This window comes from Hippopotamus amphibius, chromosome 13 (assembly GCF_030028045.1).
Source record: "Hippopotamus amphibius kiboko isolate mHipAmp2 chromosome 13, mHipAmp2.hap2, whole genome shotgun sequence".
NCBI classification, from domain to species: domain Eukaryota; kingdom Metazoa; phylum Chordata; class Mammalia; order Artiodactyla; family Hippopotamidae; genus Hippopotamus; species Hippopotamus amphibius.
The window spans coordinates 6,866,595-6,889,492 of record NC_080198.1 but is presented as its reverse complement, the minus strand read 5'-3'; the positions used below and the strand labels follow the sequence as shown (position 1 = coordinate 6,889,492).

Genomic DNA, 22,898 nt, shown 5'->3' with positions numbered 1-22,898 from the left:
GTGGTTACCTTTGTCTTCACTATTAAATTCACTTTGTTCTTCTCTTAAAATTATAGGTACTTACAGAACTTCCTGTTTAAATATCAAAAGGGTTAGCTATCAAAAAGATGATTGGGAATTTGGGATTTACTGGGTTTTTTTTTTATATTTCTCTGTACTTTAAAAATGAATTTTTGTTTAAAGAACTCTTTTTATTGGGCTTTGAACTCCAGCCTAACATTAAATCTTGGTTCTGCGTCTCCCTAGCTGTGTAACTTGGCCAAATCACGTCACCTTTCAGAACTTCAGTTTTCTTGTTTGCAAAAACCTTCTTTTCAGGTTATGATGAGAACCTGGCACATGTAAGATGTTTACCCAGTAACACTCTCATCATAGCTGTTTTTTAAATTATTAATAGAATGTACAGTAATAGTAATCTCAGAGTGGAGAAGGAAGCAGCTGGCTTTGGGGCTAGAAGGCAGGTTGCTGGCTGGTCCCTGCCATTCCTCCTCTGTGGCTCACTCTGTGTCTGTCAAAGGTGGCCGACTGCATCTGCTTGATGGCCCTAGACAAGCCTCAGGCTGTGCCTGTGGACGTCCATGTGTGGCAGATCGCCCAACGTGACTACAGCTGGCACCCCACCACCACTCAGGCCAAGGGTCCGAGCCCCCAGGCCAACAAGGAACTGGGTGAGGAGAGAGAGTGGGATGTCGGGGCTGGCAGTGGGCTGAGGTGGTGGAAATTTCCCACACTCCTCCCTAAAACCCCACACCTCTCCCTAAAACCCCACACAGTTAATGTCGACTCACCACTTCTGGTTTAGGAAACTTCTTCCGGAGCCTGTGGGGACCTTATGCTGGCTGGGCCCAAGCAGTGAGTGTACCTAGGCTTCCCCTCCTCCAGCCCAGACCCCCTAGGACTTCACCAGCCCTGACCAACTTTCTTCTACCCCTGCCACTGCCCCAGGTGACCCTCAGGACTCTCCACTCACCACAGCCCTGACTCTGGTGGACTCTCCTTGCCACAGCCCTGCCCTCCATGAACCCTTCCAGCTCCCTACACTGCCCCACCAGTCCTGACCCCAGTGTACCCTCTCCCCGCTCAGGCTCCTCCCCCTCCCCCCAGGTGCTGTTCAGCGCTGACCTGCGCCAGCCCTGCCGAGCTCAGGAGCCACCAGCAAAGCGCAGAAAGAGATGCACAGCGCCAGAAGGCTAAGTGTGGGCACTGGACAAAAGGATTCCCCAGATACCTCTCCCCACCATTCCCTCCCTCCTCCATCCAGTCTCACTCATGTTGGAGAGGGGGCTCCCTGCAGCTACCTCAGGGGCCAGACACCCTCTGATCAAGTAGTTTGCACAACAGTGTGGGGTGGGGGTTGTCTGGGGAGACAGAGCTACCTGTGGTTTTAACCTCTTCCCTTTATTATAAGAAGGAACAATAAAATAGAAACATTTGTATGGAAAATGCAGTGGAGGTGCTCTAGGGAAAGGGGTTGCTGAGGGAGTGGAGCAGGGTAACTCCCCAGTTCAGGGGAGGAAGGGGAGCAGGCTGCCCCCAAACCCTCCTACACAGGGGATCCTCACCCTGGATCCAGGCCCCTAGAGCTGGGGGGGCAGTGTGGGAGGCAGTTCCGGGCCTGGATCCACGCAGCAGTCTCTACAGCAGCAGCCAGCCGCTGGCCCTGCATGGAAAGAGAGAGCAGAGTTGGCCAGAGGAGCAGATCCTCCACTCCAGCCTGGGTGCCTCTCTGTGGACCACCCCTGCCTTCCCACAGATCCCTGAGCCTCACCCCCAGCTGCTGGTGTCAGCAGCTCCCCGTGGCTCGCCGTCTGTCCCTGCCCCTCCTGGCTGGTGCCCAGCTGTAGCTTCCTCATGTGCCGCACCACGGCCGTGGCATTGAAGGCTTGCTGTGGAGAGAGGCGGAAGAAGGGACTTGGAGAGAGTGGGAGCTCATGGGTGGCAGTAGAATTCTTGCAGCAGTTGTGTTATTCTCATTCAGGCGATATTGGTTGATCCCCCAAAAGCTCTACAAGGCTTTATAAAATTATATTCAGTCATATTATATGTTATACACACATGCATAAAATGTATATATATAGATAGATGTGTATGACTATATATAATTAATTCATATTCACATAATAGTAAACACTTAACATAGCATTATGTGTCAGCCGCTGGTCTAAGCACTTTACGTAGTGGTTCATTTAATCTTCATGAAAATCTTTGAGGCGGGCACTATTAAGGTCACCACTCTCAAAGGAGGAAACCAAGGCACAGAGTTTAAGTAACTTGCCCAGGTGTGTGTGTATCATTCTCTATTCAACTGATCCTATTTGAGGTGTCCTTCAAATTTACCATGTCCAAACCCTATTCCTCCCCTAAAACAAGTTTCTGCCCCTGGATCTCCATCTTAGTGACGGTACGACCATCCACCTTGTCCCCAACCAAAATCTTGGGCCAGCCCTGGACATCTCCTCCTCTCTCCCCCAATATCCATTCTACCATCACTTCTTGTCAGTTCTGCCTCCCAAATGACTCCTGGACAGTGTTCTCTGTTCCTGTTGCCACTGCTCTTGTCCAAGCCGTCACCATCTTGACTGCATCTCTGCCACAGCCCCGTAAAGAGTCTCCCAGCCTTCACTCTGTGCCTTTCTGCGTCCTGAGAGCCCTTTCTAAAGGGCACGTCCCTGCTGAAAATCCTTCTGGGGCTCCTCAGGACAGAGTCACTGTGGCACTCGAGCCCACGAGCAGCGTGGCCCCCACCTGTGTCTGCACCCTGTCCAGCCTGGCTTAGCACTTGCACTCCCTGAATGGACACACTCTTTCTTCTGGCCCTTTTCAGCCCAGTTCCGTCTACCTCAGACGTTATTTTGCTGTGCCCAGCTAATTCCTGCTGTCAGGCCTGACAGATCTGTCAGGCCAATACCACTTTATGCCACTTCCAGGACCCTGTCACTTGGATTAGACGTCTCCTTAAAAAGTATACACTGTTGTCCCTCTAGACTTGGAGATCAGGGACCATCACTGGAATAGAGTAGGTGTCACGGAACATTGAATGAGTGAGTGAGGTTCTTCTAAGCACCCCTGAGCATTTACAGTGTGCGCCACTCGGTGCGAGCTGCTGTGTGAACTGAGGGCTGTGTGCAGGTGGGGAGGAGACCTGGGGAGGCTGAGACCCAGGACTAGGGACATGGGCTTACCTTCCACTTGCTCTTGGCAAAGTTCTTCTTGATCTGCTCACTCACTGACTGGTGAATGTTCTTATCTAGAGCTGTATCTCCTGCAATCCTAGATGGGTGTGTGTGGAGGGTTGTCAGTGAAGGTAGAGGCAGGCCTGGGGGCCTCAGACCCCACCCCAACCCGCAGCTTGTGGGAGCTCTCACCAGGGGTGCTGCAAGGCCTGCTCACACGTGAACCTCTTATCTGGATCCTTCTCCATCAAGTGCCGGATGAAGTCTTTGGCTGAACCCCCAAGATAAGAGCAAAGACGATATGCATGGTAGTGCCTGAGAACACCCTAAGATAGAGCCCACCCCCACAGGTCTGGCCTGGCATCGAAGCCAGATCTGCCCATGCACTGCTCCACCCCACCTGTATTCTTTTCCTAAGCCCCCCAACCCACCCCAGCCCTCCAGCTTTCTCCCTTAAGAATAACTTAAGAGAAGATTCTACTCGGTGTATTCACACTGATGTGTAAATGATTGATAATGGCTTCACAGCTTTGCCTCCTAATTGGAGGCACAAAAGGACAGATAAAAACGTTAATTGCTATTTGAGGCATTAGGGAGTCAGTTGGGGGAGGTATTTTCAAAAATACTATGTTTGAAGACTGAATGAATGAGAGCCTACAGTTTCTCAGACCAGGAGCCAGGCAAAGAGAAGCACCCGGGGTGGTGGGATGTCTGGTCTTGAAGACAGCTCTTAGTCTGGGGCTGGGGAATCTGGCAAAAGGAAGGCAGTGAAGAGACCCCTAAAGCAGATGAGGAAGGCACTGGGGGTAGGACCCAGGGGAAGAAAGCAAAGCCCCAAATACCGGAGTCAGAGATGTCGTCCCAATAAGGAGAGTCAAACTCGTACTCGGCCTTCAAAATCTGTTCAAAGAGTTTGGCATCATTCTCGTCATAGAAGGGGGGGTAACCACAGAGCCTGGGCAGGGAGAAACTCATTCTCATTTCCACTTGCAGTGCACCCACTGGCTCCAGGGTTGAGCTGTGGGGCAGTCTCGGGGATCAGGCAGGAGTTTCCCCTTTTACGAAGAGGGGAAATCTACCCCTCTCTGCCTCGCTCACTCCTGTCTGGCTGCAGTGGCTGTTTCTTAATGTGCTACCATCTGTCCTTCCTCAGGGCCTTTGCACTTGCTGTACCCTCTGCCTAAACCACTCTCCCGCCACACCTCAAATGTCTGGCTCCCTCACTTCATTCAGGATGCCACTCATGCCACCTCTTCAGAGAGGTTCCTTGACTTCCTTTTCTAAAACAGCATCCATTCCCATCTCCCTACCCTGCTTGATTTTTCTTCTTAATATTTTTTACCACCTGCCATTATTTTACAGATTTATTTACTTGTGTATTTTCTGTCTCCCCTACTAGCATGTCTGCTCCCTGAGGGCAGGCACTTTGTTTTGTCCTCTGCTAAATCCCCAGTGTTTGGCGTGGTGCCAGAAACATAGTATCTATTTAGTAAAGTAATATTAGTCATTAATTGGTAGATATAAATATGGATGGCAGGAAGAAAGAAATAGCAGAGAGGAAGAAGAGAGCCAGGTAGGGGAGTGGAGAACTCTGGAGCCACATCCCCAGTGGCCAAGCCCCCACTCACAGGATATAGGCGATGACCCCAATGGACCAGCAATCCACTGCCTTGCTGTAGGGCTTCTGGGCCAGCACTTCAGGGGCTGTGGAGGGAAGGAGACATGGTGGTGACAAATCTCTGCCCTGCAGCTCCTGGTTCCTCCCCTGCCCTCAGTCCCAGCCCAGGGCCCTCCGCACCCACGTATCCCGGGGTCCCACAGGCTGTGGAGAGCACACTGCCAGGGTCTTCCATCTTGGAGAGGCCAAAATCGGAGATCATGATCTTGGAGTCTTCATCCAGGCTGTAATACAGCAGATTCTCCGGCTGGGAGGGTGGAGAAGGGGAGTCGGAGATGGCCAGAGGTCAGCAGAACCCTCTGCCTCCCCAAGCACCCCAACGAGCCCCCCAAAAGCCACTGTGGCTTCACAGCTGCCACCTTGGTTGGAGTCACAAGAAACTCAAGGAAGTTCTCAAGGAAGTTAGAAGTTCAAAAAAGGGCAAGGGCCTCAGGGATATGGGAGGGAATTTCCTATAAACCTCAGCTGTGTATTGTGAAGCCCTAAAGAATTTTTGAGCAGCTACTGTGCGCCAGATCCTGTGCTGTGCTTGACTTTACTTCCTCCTTACCACATCCCCCGCAGGCCACTCTGGATAACTGCACTTTACAGATGAGAAAACTGATGCCTTGAGAGGCAAAGTGACTTGCCTGAGAATCTACAGTTAGGGAGTGGCAGGGCTGGAATTCAAACCCAGATCTGTTTCACCCCAGTGCTCTTCTAGAGTAGAATGAAAGGTATTACAAAACGTGAACCTCATCATCATCTCTGAGGAGTAGGCTTTCAGGGGTTTCTGGCTTTCTTTGTGTTTTGCTGTCCCATCCAAGTTTTCTACAAAGAGCAAGGGGGACTTTTATTATCAGAAAAAGACATAAGATGTGACTGGGATAAAATAACAAACAGCACAATTCACTTTTGTGTCCATTTGAGTGTCGGAAATGGAATGGGGAAGAAGTAATTTCTCCCTCCACCCCTGGATGCCTCAGCTCCGCACACAGCCTCACACCCACCTTGAGGTCTCGGTGTACGATGCCTAGGTCGTGCAGGTACTTGACAGCATCCAGCACCTGGAAGATGAGGCGGCTGGCGTCCCGTTCTGTGTAGAAGCCTTTTTCCACAATTCGGTCAAACAGCTCCCCGCCTGACACCCTGCAGCCAGGGACAGGGCAGTCTGGCCCAAGAGCAGGGGAGGTGGAGAGGCCGGGGAGGGGGCAGCAGGGAGAGGTATGAGGACGGGGCAGAGGCAGGACCACTCACAGCTGCATGATGAGATAGAGGTGTCCCCCACTCTCATAAATGTCATCCAGGGCTACAATGTTGGGGTGCTTGATCCTGAAAGGAGAATTGAGGTGAACTGGTTCAGAGCTGAGGACAGTTCAGCCACCTCTCCACACTCATCTTGAAGAACCACCTCCTGCACACCTGGGCAGGACGAGCCAAAGATTTGGGTCCCAAAGGGAAAAGCAGATTTACTATGATGTATTACAGTGTCATGGGAGGCAGGAGAGGACGGGGGTTAACACTGGGCTTCGGCATCAGACAGACCTGGGTCCTCTTCTGCCTGTGCCACGTGCTATTTGGGGGCAAGTCTTCTCACCTCACAGAGCTGATCAGTATCTGGTTTTAACATGTCTGGGTTTATAAACTGGTCAGCCTCCCCCACCAGAACGTCATCTCCACGAGACCAGCAGCTTTATCTTGCTCCCCACTGTTCCTCCACACCTGGTGCAGAGTGGGTGCTCACTCACATTCACTGAATTGAGGGTAACCTCTCCGGGCCTCAGTTTCTTCATCTATAATGTGAAGCCAGTGATAGTACTTCCCTCAAAGTGTTGGGGTGAGGATCACGTGAGGAAATGTGGGCAAGAATCTTGGCACAGTACCTGGCACACAGTAAACACTCCAGAAATGAACTAACGATGGTGACTGAGTTTGATCGAAGATTGAGTGTCGGAGTGGAACGGAAGACTGGCTCTGCCACAAACTTGCTGTGTGACCTTGGGCAAGTCCTTTGTCCTCTCTGGGCGTCAGTCTTCCCGACCCAATAGTGGAAGTGATTATTTCGTACCTGCCCAGGATGGTTGGAAAGCTCAGTGGGGAGGCTGGAAGTGAAGATTCTACAAGCTTTCCAGTGAGAACAGCAGATTGCCCATCAGCAAGAGCAGTTCAGAGACCATTTGGTTGCTGAGTCAGGGCATCAGCAGATGGGCATTTTTAACTTTGCTCAGTGGTTTCTTATGTGGGGGGGACTTGAGGTAGGTCTAGGGATAACACCAGTTGAGATACACAGGTTTAAGATATGTTCAAGGATTGTCCATTAGATCTGATTGGACATTAAACCACTAGAAGCAGTGGCATCTCAGTCACTTCTTTCATGTTAGCTGTTGTGCCAGGCGCTTGAAATAAAGGACCTCTAATGTTACCCCACATCCCTACCAAGTGGAGATTATTACCCCATTTTACAAATGAGCAACTTGAGGTTCAGAGAGGTTAGATGATTTGCTCAAAGCAGAGACAGGAAGAGAATGGCTGGGGTCAAGGCAGGGTCAGCCCAGGGCAGGGACAGGATGTGGCCCACGCACTTGTGCAGGACAGCGATCTCATTCTCCATGCTTTCCTCTTTGCCCTCCAGAGCCTTCCTGGCGATGCATTTGATGGCCACCAGCTTCTGAGTCCTCTTATCTTCCGCCAGGATTACCTCCGAGAAGGCCCCTCTGCAGGGAGAGGGGATTCATGAGGTATGGAACTCAGCTTCCCTCCAGCCTCTCCTCCATCCCATGTATGGGTTATGTGACCACCCTCAGACCAAGGAGGTGGGATGAGCCTCCCTCCATCACTCATTCACCTCCCTGGTGCCAGAGGTGACCCAGCCTGGCCAATCAGAGTAGTCTATCCCCTGGCCACAGTAATTGGGTCCTGTGATGTAAGCCAGGTTACTGGCACTTTGAGAATGAGGTGCTCTTTCCTGCTAAGGTGGTAGGATGTAAGCCTGGAGCTAATGGTGATCATCTTTGCCATCACTTGGAGAGAGCCTGCTTGAGAATGAAGCCAACACAAAGGAAATCAGAGCTGAGAAGCGGTCAAAGACAATTTCCTGATAACATTGTGTGAGCCTCTGCATCTCATGCCTCAAGTTTCCCCCCTAGGCTTTTTGATTATGTGCATGGTTGATTCATTCCTTTTTCTGCAAAAGCCAGATTGAGTCATGGCTTATTTAACACCTCTTAGAACCATAAAGAACCATCAGCATCACCTGGGAACTTTTCAGAAGTGTGGAATCTCAGGCCCCACCCTAGACCTACTAAATCAGAATCTGCATTTTAACAAGATCCTCAGGTGATGTGTATGCTCACTGAGGTTTGATAGGCAATGCTTTCTAACAGGCTCTTCGAAAGGAACACACTCATTTTCATTAAAGTTCACTGATTAAGGAGGGTTTACTAGAGTGTTCTTTCTAGGACTATTTGCTTTCCCTGGGATAATAAGAAGTCCAAGTCAAAGAAAAGCATCTCTCATGGTGAGAGCTCAATCATCAGGATAACTAGTGACTGTGATAGCTTCATTGCTAGTTTCCAGTCTTGTCCCTCTCCAGTTTACCCTTTATACTGTGGCCAGAGTGACCATCCTGAAATGCAGATCTGCCACAAAGTCTTAAATGTCTTTCTGTGGCTCATGGGATTAAGTCCAGCCACCATAGCTTGGCTTTCAGGCCTTACATGACCTGTTCCTCTCCTCAGCCTCTTCCACTCTTTCCCCAGCCTCTGATTATAAGCTCCACCAGATTTTATCTCTTTCCACAGATAACATACCTCGGAGCCTTTGCTTATGCTATTCCTTCTGCCTGGAATGCCTCCTCCCTCTCTGACAAGTACACTCCCATCCATCCTTCAGTCCCCAGCTCTAATGCCCCCTTCTCCAGAAAGTTCTTCCCCACACAGAAGCCACTGCTCGCTCTGGGCTCAACAAAGTCCTCATTCCCGAATTTAGCTAGAGCACAGCACACACCCTGTTGTCATTTTCCATAAGTCTGTCTCCCTCACATGTTTGGGATCAACTTGAGGAGCAGAGATCAGGTTTGAGTTATTTCTGGATTCCCACCACTGAGAGCAGAGCCATGCTCAACTTCAGTTCCAAAACCTAGGCCAGAACCCCTGGTTCTTGGCAGCCAGTTTGAAAAACTGGCTCCTTCATTCTTTCCTACTTTCTTCTTGTCACAGGAACCCAGAGCTGTGGCAAGAGCAGCCTCTGTTCCACCCACTGTCAGCCAGAAGTGAAAAGCCTGGGCCAGTCAGGCCATACAAGGCTACCATGGGGCCAGGGCTGTAGGAAACAGGAAGCGGTGATCAACTGGCCAGAGGAAGCACCACCCTGGACTCGGCCTCCCCAGCCAGTCAGGCCCAGGAGTAAGGACCTTCCCAACCCCACTGCCCAGCTCAGGGACAGCTCCCCTTCTCTCCTGCCCTGAGACTCACGTTCCCAGAACATCACGGAAGTCGTAAATGTTCCTAATGTCCTCCGCCTGCTTCCAGCTGGGGCCTTCCACTGCCCCCGGCATGGCCCACTGCCCCCCGGCCACAGCCAGGGCTCCTGGGAAAGAGGATGGAAGGAGAAGACTCAGCAGGGCCCAGCCCTCTTTGTGGGAACTTACTAGGGGCCCCGCTCAGCCTGCATTTATTCATTCCTTGATTCACTCATTTGACAGAATCACTCAACATTCATTCACAGGTCATTTGTTCATTCAGCAACATCTATTCCATGTATCCTTATGCTGAGGGGAACATCTTTCAGAGTGGCAACAAAATTCTTTTTTCAACAAAGTCACTCATTCATTCATTTATTCAGCCCATCTCCCGTTTTCTCCCTCTCTAAGTCCAAATGCTCAGGGGGACACTGACCTCTGGGAGGACAGCAGAGAAGACCTCAGAGCAGCCTGTAGAAACACACAGCCCCAGAGGATCCCCTGTGCCCAGAACCAGCCATGTCCCAGCCCCACCCTGGGAATTTGCTGGGGTGCCTCCTCTCCCTCCTCCTTCTCCCTGCCAGGCCTCTCGGAAATCAGGTTTCCGGCAGCCTGGGCTTCCAGCAATATCTCAGCCACGTTTTTAAATAGCTCCTTCTGCAGTGTTACCACAGCAACAGCAGCCACCGCTGGAGCTCCCCAGACCTCCTGTTACCCCCTCTCACTCCTGACTCCCCATCTGGATCCCAGCAGCCTGAGAAATGGTCCCACCCAACCTGCCCCTCCTGGCTTCATCTCACCCTGATCCAGCCTATACTTTTTGCCATTGAGACCTCTGTCTCAACCAGCAGAAGACGGTGAGCATTCTCTCCCCATTTATCAGATGGAGAATGGGGAGACTGAGGTTGGCGATGGATAGGGTCTGGATCCAGAGTTGCCCAATGACACCTAGCTGGGGCCCCAGGTAAGCTTGCTGAAGGCAAAGGCCTTGGAGGGGGCTGCAGCCAGACTAGGACACATCCAGAGGACACAGCCTCTCAATCCTATCCCAGGCCCACAGAAAGAGGCCAAAACAGAGCCCAGTGTGCTGTGTGACCTCAGGGAAGGTACTTTCCTTCCCTGTTTCTTTTGTGGGAAAATGAGAGGAAGGTGCCCTGACTAGAGCCCCTGGTGTGAGAGCCCACTCTTTGGATGGGACTTTGTTCCCAAGGGGGCCTGGCCACCCATCACAGGGGCAGAAACTTCTAGGAAAGGAGACTTGCTGGTAAGCTCTAGAGGCAGAATTTTTAAACGCACCTGGAGGCCTGGCAAATACGAACCTCACCATTCCACACATATCCCTACACCCAGATACACCACACCAAGACCCACCCACACCCCTGAACCCAAACACCTGCCCCCAGACCCAGCATACTCCATCTCCAGATGATATTCTGACACCTGATCATACATGTACACCCAGACATCAGCACACATGTCCAAACACACACTCCCCCAGACATCCCCACACCCAGACATCCTCAGATCCCTCTCACACCACCCACACACACCTGGACACACACACACACCCCCCTCACCTGTATACCAGACATCCCAGATTCATTGACACCCTTCACCCTGCAGCTCCTACACACCCTAGAAGCTCTTAAACTCCAAACCCTTATACATCTAACTCCAAGCAGCCTCAGTACACAGCTGTATACCCCTCAACTCTGACTTACTACCCTTTGAGACAGATTCCAGCACACACAACACCTGGATACACATCTGCAACACAAACACTGATTCCCAGACATTCCCACCCATATGGATACCCTTACACACCAACATGCTGCAACTTCATATCTGATCCACTTGCCTGTGCTAAGACATTCGCATACCCCAACTCGGCCCCCACACATCTATACCGCCAAATGCCCAGACCTTCCACGTTCAGGCCCAGCTGAAGGCAGACACACACAAACAAACACACACACACCCCTCCCCACCTTCCTCTTACCCACTCAGTTTCCCACCGGCCTCCTGGCACCTGCTGGGCCAGAGGTGGGGGAGAAAGGCCCAGCCCTGCCCATGTAGAGTCCAGCACGCCCAGGCGCCCCCGCCCATCCTTGGGGGAGGGTATCCAGCGGCTGAGGGGTCCCGCCGCCCGTCGGCGCCCAGGGTGGCGGGCGGGGCGGCTCCCGGGCCGTACCTGCGGCTGCCCCGCCGCGGGGCTGGCTGGGGAGGCCCGAGTTGGCCGGTGCCGAGCTCCGTCCGCCGTCCGCCGTCCGCCGCTGCCGCGCTCCTGGCCCGCCCGCCCTCTCTCTCGCTGGGGCTCGGTTCGGGCTCCGCTGGCTCCCTCCGCCCGCCTGCGGCTCTGATGTCAGTGGAGGAGGAGCCTGCGGCGGAGGGACTAGGGACGGGGAGGTGAGGCTCCGCTCCCGGGCCGGGGAAGGGGCGCCGGCGGCGAGGGTGGGCAGGGGAACCCCTCGGTTCAGGTCAGAGCCTCCGCTGGACTCTTTCTATCGTTCGTCTCCCGGCAGGGGCCCCGTTTCGCAGAAGGAACAACTGAGGCACAGAGAGATGAAGGGTTCAGAATCAGCGGTTGGTCAGAAGCAGAGTCGAATTCGAACCCAAGTCTGTCTGATGCCGGAAGCTGGCCATTTTCACCGCCTCTTGGGGTTTCTTTCAGACCAGTTCCATGAGCTCCCTTAGAGTTGGGCTCTGTTCCCTCCTCCCCACCCCCCACACCTCCACCCCCGGGAACTAAGCCCTGGGAAGGGCTCACGAGATTGGTGGGGGTGGAGGGATGGGGCTATAGGGAAAGGACAAGGCAAGAGTAGGCAATAAAGAGAACTGAGGCAGTCGTAGGGTAGGGGCCCCATTTGACCGGCGGGAAAGCTAAGGCCCGAGGTCCCTCTCCGAGGCAGAGCTGATGCTCTCATTCCCTACACCTGCCGAGCAGAACAGGTGTGGTGCCCAGAGGGCCTAGGGCGGGGAAGGAAGAGAGAGGAGGGAGAGTTAAATCAGGATCCTTGAGGGAAGTCGGCCAAAGAGGACCACGTGACTGGGCAGACGCCAGGGGCCGGTGGCTCCGGGCCAGGTTGAGGAGGGGAAGCCGGAAACCGCTCGGGGGCAACAGGCAGGGGACTGAGGGACCTGCCTGACGTCCTCTTGCGCAAGGCCTTGCTTGGGAAGATGGAGGGGGAGCAACTCCCAGGAAGTAAGGGTGGGGACTGGACTGGAGCCACCCAGAGGAGGCTCGTGGCTGAGGACTCCCACTCCACCTCCATCACCACCCAGTGCAGCCCCCCACTCCTGAATTCCTGCATTTTCCAGCTGAAGATGGGGAGAGTACAGTGTTTACTCCCAACTCAATTTCTACTGGCTTTTCCCTCTCTTATCCCACTGTGTCGGAGGGTGATCAGTTTATTATGCCCATTTTACAGTGAGCCAGGAAGATGGCTGAGGTTCCTAGAAAGGCTTTTGAGACTGACTTAGAATCTGAGTCATACTTTGCCTCGCTGAGTCAGTTTCTTCATCTGGAATATGGGAATATTGATGTCTGACTCAGAATTCTCCTGAGAATTGAGATGATGGATGTGGAGTACCTGGACTACCATTGGGGTTAAAAATATGTCAGTTAGGGCTTCCCTGGTGGCACAGTGGTTAAGAATCCGCCTGCCAAAGCAGGGGACAGAGGTTTGAGCCCTGGTCCGGGAAGATCCCACATGCTGCGGAGCAACGAAGCCTGTGTGACGCAACTACTGAGTCTGCGTACTAGAACCCGCGAGCCACAACTACTGAGCCCGTGTGCCACAACTACTGAAGCCCACACACATAGAGACTGTGCTCTGCAACAAGAGAAGCCACTGCAATGAGAAGCCCGCACACCTCAATGAAGAGCAGCCCCGCTCGCCACAACTAGGGAAGCCCTGTGTGCAGCAACGAAGATCCAACGCAGCCAAAAATAAATGTTTTAAAAAGTACATAACAGCTAGAATTTACTTTTACTTTAGTGTAAACTGAGGCTCAGAGAAGGGACCTGATTTGTCTGGGGATAGAGGGCTAAGGGCCAATTTCCCTCCCCCAAATCTCCTTGCCACTGGTTAGATTCTTTCACTTGTCAAGTAATAGAATCCCAAACTAGGCCACCTTCACCAAAGAGGAACCCTCAATAGCTGAGGCAAGACTGAAGGAAGAACACCATGGATCACGGTCTGAGACTGGAACTGGAGACACACTACTCACAGGATTTGCTTTCTCTCATCTCTCCTTGTCTTGATTTTTCTTTACACTTCAGCTTCCTTTCCTCTACAGAGTGATCTCCTCTATCTGGCAGGAAGCATGGTGTGAAGCAACCCCACCTTTCCAACTGAACCCAGCAAAAGAGGAGCTATACCCAGTTTCGTGTATCAGTCTCAGAGAAGGACTCTGATGGGCTCTGCTGGAGTGACGTGCCTACGCCTTTACCCTCTAAACTGTTGCCCGAGGAATAAGGTACTATACAGGGTAAGTGTACTGTCATAGGCAGCCGCATCTAAGTCACAAGGAATGAAGACGGCTGTTTTGCCCAAAGGAAAGAGCAGTGCTAGGCAGGCGCAAATCCTTCCCAGCCCTGTTCCCATCAGTCAGAAAAAAACCAACAAACACAAAACAGTTTTAATATGTTTTGGTACATATTCTTCCAGACTTTCTTTTTTTGACATGTGTACATATACACATTTCCTCCTACAGCCCCCACATCCAGTGAGCATATTTCAAGGTACTAAAACAAAAAGTGATTCAAGGAAAGTCAAATATAGGAAAAGAGAAGAAAAAAGTAAAAGAAATAATCCTCTTCTCTCCGTTATTAAAAAGTGACAAAACAATTCGGACGTCTCCATCAAGTCTTGAATCTAACAGAAAATTATCCATTAGATGAGTGAATGATCTTTTAAGATTAGAGAAAACTAGAAGAAATCACAATGAAAGGATGGACAGGTTTATTTACAAACATAAAAACATTCTTTTTTTAATTGAAGTATAATTGATTTACGTGTTAATTTCTGCTGTATAGCAAAGCGATTCCATTTTATATATATGTGTATATATATTCTTTTTTATCTTTTTAATATTCTCTTCTATTATGGGTTATCATAGGATGCTAAATATAATTCTCTGTGCTGTACAGTAGGACCTTGTTGTTTATCCATCCCATGTATAATAGCTTGCATCTGCTAACCCCAACCTCCACTCCATCCCTCTCCCAACCCCTCCCAGACCTTGGCAACCAAAAGTCTGCCCTCTACTTCCGTGAGTCTGTTTCTGTTCCGTAGATAGGTTCATTTGTGTCATATTTTACTTTATTTTTTTGGCTGTGCTGTGCAGCTTGCAGAATCTTACTTCCCTGACCAGAGAGTGAATCTGAGCCACAGCAGTGAAAGTGCCGAGTCCTAACCACTGGACAACCAGGGAATTCCCTATGTCATATTTTAGATTCCACACATATAAGTGATACCATATGGTACTTGTCTTTCTTTTTCTTAGTTGATTTAGTATGATAATCTCTAGTTGCATCCATGTTGCTGCAAGTGGCATTATTTCGTTCTTTTTTATGGCTGAGTAGTATTCCATTGTAAGTATGCCATTCTTTATCCAGTTGTCTGTAGATGGACATTTAGGTTGTTTCCATGTCCTGGCTATTGTGAGTAGTGCTGCTATGAATATAGGGGTGCAGGTATCTTTTTGGATTAGAGTTTTGTCTGGATATATGCTCAGGAGTGGGATTGCTGGATCATATGGTAATTCTATTTTTAGTTTCCTGAGGAATCTCCATACTGTTTTCCATAGTGGCTGCACCAACTTACATTCCCACCAGCAGTGTGGGAGGGTTCCCTTTCCTCTACATCCTCTCCAGCCTGTTATTTGTAGAGTTTTAGTGATGACCATTCTGACGGGTGTGAGGTGGTGCCTCATTGTACTTTTGATTTGTATTTCTCTAATAATAAGTGATGTTGAGCATCTTTTCCTGTGCCTATTGGCCATTTGTATTTCTTCTTTGGAGAAATGTCTATTTAGATCTTCTGCTCATTTTTCAACTGGGTTGTTTGTTTTTTTGTTGTTGAGTTGTGTGAGCTGTTTGTACATTTTGGAAATTAATCCCTTGTTGGTTGCATCACAAACATAAAAACATTCTTCTGTTGTTGGGGAAAAAAAAAAAAACCACAAACCCTACCTTATTCCAAAATCATAGCTAACAGTAAAAGGCAACTTAAGACTGGGGAAATGTTTTACAGACAATGGGTTAATATTTCCATGATGTAAAGAACACATAAAATTGACAACCCAATAAATGGTTAAATGAGACAGATGAAACACAATGAATATGGAATATTCTGTACCTCCCAAATATTCAAGGAAGTACAAGCTAAAAGAAAAAGCCATTTATAGCCTCTCAAATTTAAAGTTTAAAAAAACTGGTAACCCCCAAAGCTGGTGTTAGTGTGAGCAATGGATACTTCTACATTTCTGGTGGGAAAATGACTTGCTAAAATCTTTCTTTTGGAAAGCAGTTTGGCAGTATGCATCAAAGTCTTAAATAATGTCCAGGCCTTTTGACCTAGGAATTTCTCTTCTGGGAATCAATTTCAGGGAAATAATTCTAAGTTAGGACAAACCTATACACTCCAAGATGTTTGAAGGGATATTTTTATAACAGCAAAATTTAGAAGAAATCCCCAAGAAGGGAATGATTAAAGAACATAAGGCACATCTACCAGATATAATATTTCACAGCTTGTAAACTGATGGTAATGCAACCAACAAAAACAGGAACAAAATGCTTATACTGTTAAGCAGGTATGCAGTTGGATAACTTCAATGTAAAATGACTGTGGTGGGTCTTTTTTTTTTTTTTTTTTTTTGCTGTGTGTGGGTTTTCCTTAGTTGCGGTGAGTGGGGGCTACTCTTCATTGTGGTGCGCTGGCTCCTCATTGCTGTGGCTTCTCTTGTTGAGGAGCACAGGCTCTACTCAATAGCTGTGGCTCCCGGGCTCTAACACGCAGGCTCAGTAGTTCTGGCGCGCAGGCTTAGTTGCTCTGCGGCATGTGGGATCTTCCTAGAGCAGGGATACGAACCCGTGTCGCCTGCATTGGCAGGCAGATTCTCAACCACTGCGCCACCTAGGAAGCCCCTTCAATGTAAAATGCAAACTACGAATTATTCACAGCAAAGAGCGGAGAGGAACACCACAAATTTTTGTTTGTGTTTTTTGGTTGTTTTTTTAAGAAACCAGAACTCTCATTTGTCAGATTCCACAAAAGTTAATGGTCAAAGAATTATCTGATTCAGTTTTGTTTCTTTGACTTCTCTCTACATGTCTATATTCTCCAAACATTTTTTTTTGTTGAGTAATATTAACTTTACAATCAAAAAGTCACTTTAAAAAAATTATGCCGAAAGATGGTGGGTGTGTACCAGTTTGCTGTTCAGTTATTTAAATTGTATTTTAACAACAATAACAACGTGGAAATAGAATGGATTTAAGTGTTGAATTCATCACACCTTTTCTCTCCCTGCTAATAAAACAGTGATGGTGCATTAAAAGATTTGGAATCAGACAGACCTAGGTTCAAACTCCACCTCTACTCCTTACCAGCTGTGGGATCTTGGGCAAATCATTTAACAGCTCAGAGCCTCAGTTTCCTCGTCTAGAACATGGCATAATCACACCCATAATCATACCTCCATAGGGTTATTTTGAGAATGAGACAACTTAGAAAATGCCTTTCACCCAGAAGGCTAGTTCCCTTGTTGTCACTTGGGTTTCTAGCACATACCTGGTACTTACTGAGTGGGTTCTCAGTAAGAAATGAGACAGAGTTTTCTTCTTTTCTACACATTAGCTGCCCTAGGACAGTGCTTTCAGTATTATTTCTCCTTCCATTCTTTTGTTTTAACATTTATTTATTTATTTATTGGCTGCATTGGGTCTTTGTTGCTGCGTGCAGGCTTTCTCTAGTTGTGGCAAGCCAGGCTACTCTTCGTTGTGGTGTGTGGGCTTCTCATTGTGGTGGCTTCTCTTGTTGCGGAGCACAGGCTCTAGGCATGCAGGCTTCAGTAGTTGTGGCATGTGGGCTCAATAGATGTGGCTCGCAGGCTCTAGAGCGCAGGCTCACTACTTGTGGTGCGTGGGCTTAGCTGCTCCACGGCATGTGGAATCTTCCTGGAGCAGGGATCGAACCTGTGTCCCCTGCATTGGCAGACAGATTCTTAACCACTGTGCCACCAGGGAAGTCCATCTCCTTCCATTCTTGAAGCCCCATAAGTTCTAGGCAAGCTCCAAATTTGGGGTTTCCCCTCTGCCTCCATAGTACCTACCCCTACATTCTCACCCTATCAGGAGAAGCCTATCTTAAGAGGCTCAGAGGTCCCTCTAATCTTTATCAGATTTCACTCATTTCTCTCGGCTAACACAGGCATATTCTGGGGCAATGATTTTTGTGCTTTTCTCTGATTTTCAACCCATAATACCTACAATTTCGTATGTAATGGTGCTGGCAGGCCTGGAGAGGAACGTTTAGAAAGGGCCTCTAAAAAGTCTAAGACCTGGCTTACAAAACTGGCTCACCACTAGTTATCTGATCTGGCCCTTCTCCTTTCTATATCCTAGTTTCCTCATCTGTAAAATAGGGGTAATAGTATTACCTACTTTGACATAGGGTTGTTAAGAGGAGCAAATTCATGCATAGTACTTAGCACCACCCTAGCTTGGTCCCTTGCATAACCATCCTCCCAGAGCTGTTTTAACAATATGCTGTGAGCTTTCATCAAAGATTGTGATAAGAAATCACCCTGTGAAACTCAATCTCCTTTTGCTGTCACATTTTTGGCGAATATTATCAATATATGACTCCAGTTGAAAAATTTCTCAAGCAGGACAAATTACTAGAATTTTTGTCAGGAAAACTGGGAGATGCCCTTTACTCTGAAATCAAATGTTCTGAGACTGATTCATCATGTTTCCATTTTTCGCCTTAGCTTCCAGGAAGCTTAGAGCTAAATCTAAAGCTTAATAACAGCGACTCCATTAAACCAGATGGGCTTAACTTTATATTTGTATTTTATGAAACTCATTAGACATGCCCTCAATTATAAGTTTTCTCACATTCTTTCGAAAAAGAAAGAGGAGAAGGGAAGAGAAGGAAGCAAGTATAGTTTGAAGAGAGGGCTTGGCGTGCCACTTATTCAGTGTATCAACTAGAATGTAGGTTTGGTTTCTCTAAGAGACACCCAAAATAATTGTGATTTAATAAAATAGAAGTGTATAACAATCTGGCCACAGCCGTGTCAGGCTGGTAGGATGACTATAAGGTAAGAGGGACCATAGCTTCTTATTGTTGAGTTGTTCCTATGGTATCTTTGACTGTATGTTTCGATGTGAGTGGCTACCGTGCCTCATCCCAGCCAGGGAGAGAGGGGGACATGGAGGGCACACCCCTTGGGACTCAAGACCTCATGACACACATCTCTTCCACTCACATCCTGTCAGCCAAAACTCAGTCACATTCAGAGGCACACGTCCAGATAAAAATCAGGAGTTCTATTACTATAGAAGAAAGGGAGGACATCTACCAGTTTCTGCCATATCCACCATCTCAGATGTATTTCTCTGCACATGATTGCACTCCCATCTGCCCCAATTTCACCCTCACCTCCTCTATTCAGTTCAGCCTCCATGCTGCTATCAGAGTACTTTCCATTTCAGAGTGCTATTATGTCACTCCCCTGCTCACAAACCACCCCTGGCTCCCTGCTACCTAGGAAAGTGATGCCCAAACTGTAAAATGCATCAAGAATCACCTGGAGGGCATGCTGAAACAGAGACAGCTGGGCCGCACCTGTAGCCCTATTGATTGGGTAGGTCTGGGCCCTGAGAATTTGCATCTTTATTAAGTTCCCAGGTGATGCTGATGTTGCTGGTTCAGGAACCACAGTTTGAGAACCCTTGACCTCAAGAATAAAACCAGTGCTCCTTAACCTGCCATTCAAAGCCTGTCCCAGCCTCGTCTCAACCTACTTTCTGCCTCATCTCTCATCCTTCGCTCCCCCTCCACACACCCAAGGCTCCAGTCACACTGAAGTTCTCACCTCTCTCTAAGCAGGCAAGCTGTTCTCACCTCTGTGCCTTGCTGTTCCTTTTGTCTGAAATGTCTTCTGACCGGCAACCTCCTTTCCCCATCCTAGCTGAAGGCTTTCCTGACCCTCTAAGCTGTTGTTAAACCATTCTCTGTCCCAGGTCCCTGCAGATTTTGTACATTCTTCTATTATTGCTTTTATTGCCTGTGTTTTGGTTGTCTGCTCAGCTGCCTCCCCATCTCTGAGGCCTTAATCACCTATATAGCTCTCACTCATGGTAACAGGGTCACTGAGTAAGGAAACAAAAGTATGAATGAGGAAATGGAGGCAAGTAGATGGATTTGAATAAGTGAATGAGGTGAGTGAAGAGAAGAAATGATGAGCGAGTTAATACATGAACAAGTAAATTATGGTCCATTTGTGCCTAATTCTCCCCTTTGATTCCTGAGCCACAGATCAGGGAAGGAATTTACTCTCTGACCATTTTTCCACAAAGTTCCAGCCATTGCTTCCTTTCTTTTCTTTTCTTTTTTTTTTCCTTGCCACACTTCATGGCTTGTGGGATCTCAGTTGTCCCACCAGGGGTTGAACCCAGGCCACCGCAGTGAAAGCCCAGAATCCTAACCACTAGGCAACCAGGGAACTCCCCATTACTTCTTGCTTAGCAGAAGTCACCTGGGACCCAGCATCCCCCAGTCTCTTCTCCAGAACTGGCCTGGGGACCCATACTGGGTCATGTTCACTGTGCCAGGGATTAACCTGTACCCAATCCTGTTCTCACTCACCCTGGTGTTTCTGAAAGTCAGTTGTAAGGCGTTTGGGAGTCAGGATAAACAATGTTGGTGGATGATTTTTCAGGGCCAAGACACAAAAGACTCTTTCACCAAACTGGTGACAAAGTGTCAGTATTGTTTCAAACTAAAATTGGAGTGTAGGGAATTCCCTGGCGGTCCAGTGGTTAGGACTCCGCACTTTCCACTGCTGGGGCCTGGGTTCAATCCCTGGTCAGGGAACTAGGATTCTGCAAGCTGCGTGGTGCAGCCGAAAAATAAAATAAAGAATAAACAAATAAAATTGAAGCCTTGAGGTGCTGGAACTAATCTCCCCCTCCTCACAGGGAAGCCAGCTTTTCCCAAACCCCATAAAGGAGGCCTTCGTTGGCTCCAGCGGACATGGGTATGGGCATAAGAAAGGACTCTCTGTCCCGCTGTGGTTGTCAGCTCTGTCAGGGGTGGTGCTGTCAGAATGGTAATTGTTCCTACACCAAGGCTGTGTAGCCCCAGAAGGCAATGTGCCTTTTTGAGCCTTGATGTTGCCTCTGCAGGGCAGGAATGTTACTACTTGCCTTGTAGGTGTGGTGAGCATCAAATAAGACATGGCAGTGAAGGGCCCAGCACAGTACCAGGCAGATAGTAGGTGTGCAGTGGAGGATAGAATTCTCACAACTGATCCTTGAAAGTTAACGTTTTTTTCCCCTAATGAACTGGGCCTGGTCAGTCTTCTAGGGTTTTTCCTTCTATTTATAATATCTATCTTCCTCTCTCACAATTCTAACTAATTTGGGGACCTCAGCTGCCATCCTACCTCCTCCAGAAAACTGTCTCTGTTCCTGGAACACTCTAACAACGCCTACCATACTTATGGTCTGGTGTAATGGACATGGAAATGAATAGTTAATTAAGGACAGGGGGTCTGTAGGCAGGGCTGCCACGTGTAGCTGCACAGGTTGTGCACTGCCTAAGCCTAGAAGTACCATTCACAGACTGTAAGGAAGTGGGGCCCTCATGTGTTGTGTAATAAAGAGGCTCTGTGTGCAAGTCAGATGGACTGAGCTTGAGACGTGGCTCAACGACTAATCAATTGTTTGCGCAAGCAAGGTATGCAAACTCCTGACTTAGTTTCCTCATCTGTGAATAGGATGTTATTAGTACCTACCATGAGGGGTAGCTGAGAAGATTCAATAGCTTAATGAGTTTAACCATGCCTTGTACAGGACTGAATTTACTGAGCACTTAATTTTAGAAATTAGTGTGGGTGTTTTTCCTCTGAGAAGGCAGTACACAAGCTGGGGTCAGTGAGTCACTGAAAATCTGCAGCAGCAGCCCCCGTTCCCCCGCTGCCACATAGCTGGAGGCAGAGCTTCACACTGTCCTTTCTTTCAGGACCATACTCCACCCTTCTTTTTGCCCAAATCCACTTTTATTAGTCAGATCTTTTTCAGCTGACAAATGACAAAGCTCCAAAGTAAACTAGCTTAAGCCAAAAGAAGCATTTGGAGGTGGATATAACTGAACTCCAGTGGAGTATCCAGGGCTCCAGCTACATCATCAGAGCTCTGTCTTCTTCTCCATCTCCTGGCTCTGCTTCTCTGAATTGGCTTTATTCTCAGGCAGACTCTTCCATGTGGCAGGAAAATGGGTTACTGGGCAGCTCAAGCTTATATTCTATGTTTTTTTTCATACACAAGAAGAGAAATCCTCCTTTCTTTCAGCATCCAGAGTAATCTTACGGAAAGCCTCTGACTGGCCCAGCTTGGGTCACAGGCCCACTCTTTGGACCGATTGTTGTGGCTAGAGGGATGGTGGACTGAGATTGGCAAGGCTGGGGTCATGTGTCCCCCCTAGTTTGACAGCCCCACAGAGCCACATGGATCAGGGAAGGGTCAGTTCTCCAACAGAAGTGTTGCCGGGCATATGAGAATGTTGGCCATCCTGGCCATCCTTCTTTATGGCTCAATTCATAGGTCACTTTCTCAGAGACCCTTCTGCTCCCCTCCTCCATGTGGACTTCAACCTTCCCACAGTAAATTGCAAATTATTCTATGACTCTCTGACACCACAGTTTGGGAACAACTGGAGGCAGGGACGAGAGTGTATTTATTCATCTGTGACTCCCAGGCCTAGCTTCCCGCCCGAGGCTGTGGAAAGGGATGCTTTTGGTGGCCTATCCAGCATCCATTTCCCCTTCCTCTTCAGATCTTTGTTGGGTTCCACACTGTCTCCCCACTGCCTTAGGCTTAGTGGGGGAGCAGACTCCTTTCTCATGGAGACTGGTTTAAACCCATTAGAGTCATCCCTTGTCAGTGACTGGTTCAAGAATGGGCATGTAGGACCTAGTTTGGGCTGGTGAGACATAAGGGTGTCTGGGAAAGGCTTCTTACTCTTTTGGGTGGGCCATGGAAGCCAGCTGGCACCTTCCTGCCCTCTCTCGTGCTGGACAGAAATGAGGAAGCATTTGGCCTCCATCAGCTGCTACTAGCTGCCACTGCACAGCTGGAAGGGAACCTACTTTAGGTGAAAGCTGGATTGGCCAACCCTGGATGCTACCCTGCCCCAGGGCCACCAAACCCCTAGCTAACACATTTTCTTGCTGTTAAACCACCCTGAGCCGGGGTGTTATGTTACCTGCAGCCACAAGTATCTATCTTCAGAAAGTCCTCCCTGAATGAATGACCTAGGCGAGTGGGCCACAGACTGAGAGCCATCAAGCATGCCCTCCTAGACTTTGCCAC

The 22,898-nt window shown here is 48.9% G+C and overlaps 2 protein-coding genes across 10 annotated transcripts in view; one reads left to right on the top strand and one right to left on the bottom strand.

The window, feature by feature from the left end:
- Positions 1–22,898, top strand: part of OGG1 (8-oxoguanine DNA glycosylase) — a 28,825-nt gene that overhangs the window by 3,612 nt on the left and 2,315 nt on the right. The window contains exons 5-9 of one of the 8 annotated variants that reach the window (XR_009048874.1): positions 549–668; positions 803–852; positions 1,105–1,196; positions 7,463–7,568; positions 9,048–9,058. Coding sequence is in view for 3 of the 8 variants with exons in the window: in XM_057706933.1 (XP_057562916.1) it covers positions 518–668; positions 803–852; positions 1,105–1,194 (291 nt within the window). In the remaining 5 variants the exon portion in view is untranslated. Of the gene's footprint in view, positions 1–517; positions 669–802; positions 853–1,104; positions 1,404–7,462; positions 7,569–9,047; positions 9,234–11,811; positions 13,781–22,898 lie in introns of those variants that run through there. The other 7 variants (XR_009048873.1, XR_009048875.1, XR_009048876.1 and 4 more) reach the window with 7 other exon arrangements.
- CAMK1 (calcium/calmodulin dependent protein kinase I) lies at positions 1,380–11,616 on the bottom strand. Of its 2 annotated transcripts, XM_057706930.1 has the most exons (12): positions 11,481–11,616; positions 9,303–9,417; positions 7,413–7,544; positions 6,088–6,162; positions 5,841–5,979; positions 4,972–5,098; positions 4,802–4,877; positions 4,016–4,128; positions 3,366–3,444; positions 3,183–3,270; positions 1,769–1,886; positions 1,380–1,660 (listed from the first exon to the last, which is right to left on the bottom strand). In XM_057706930.1, the coding sequence occupies exons 2-12, from the start codon at positions 9,383–9,385 to the stop codon at positions 1,578–1,580; spliced, it is 1,113 nt and encodes a 370-aa protein (XP_057562913.1). In that variant the 5' UTR covers positions 9,386–9,417; positions 11,481–11,616; the 3' UTR covers positions 1,380–1,577. The 2 variants fall into 2 exon arrangements, with proteins under 2 accessions (XP_057562913.1, XP_057562912.1); XM_057706929.1 differs by having other exon boundaries at positions 1,380–1,886.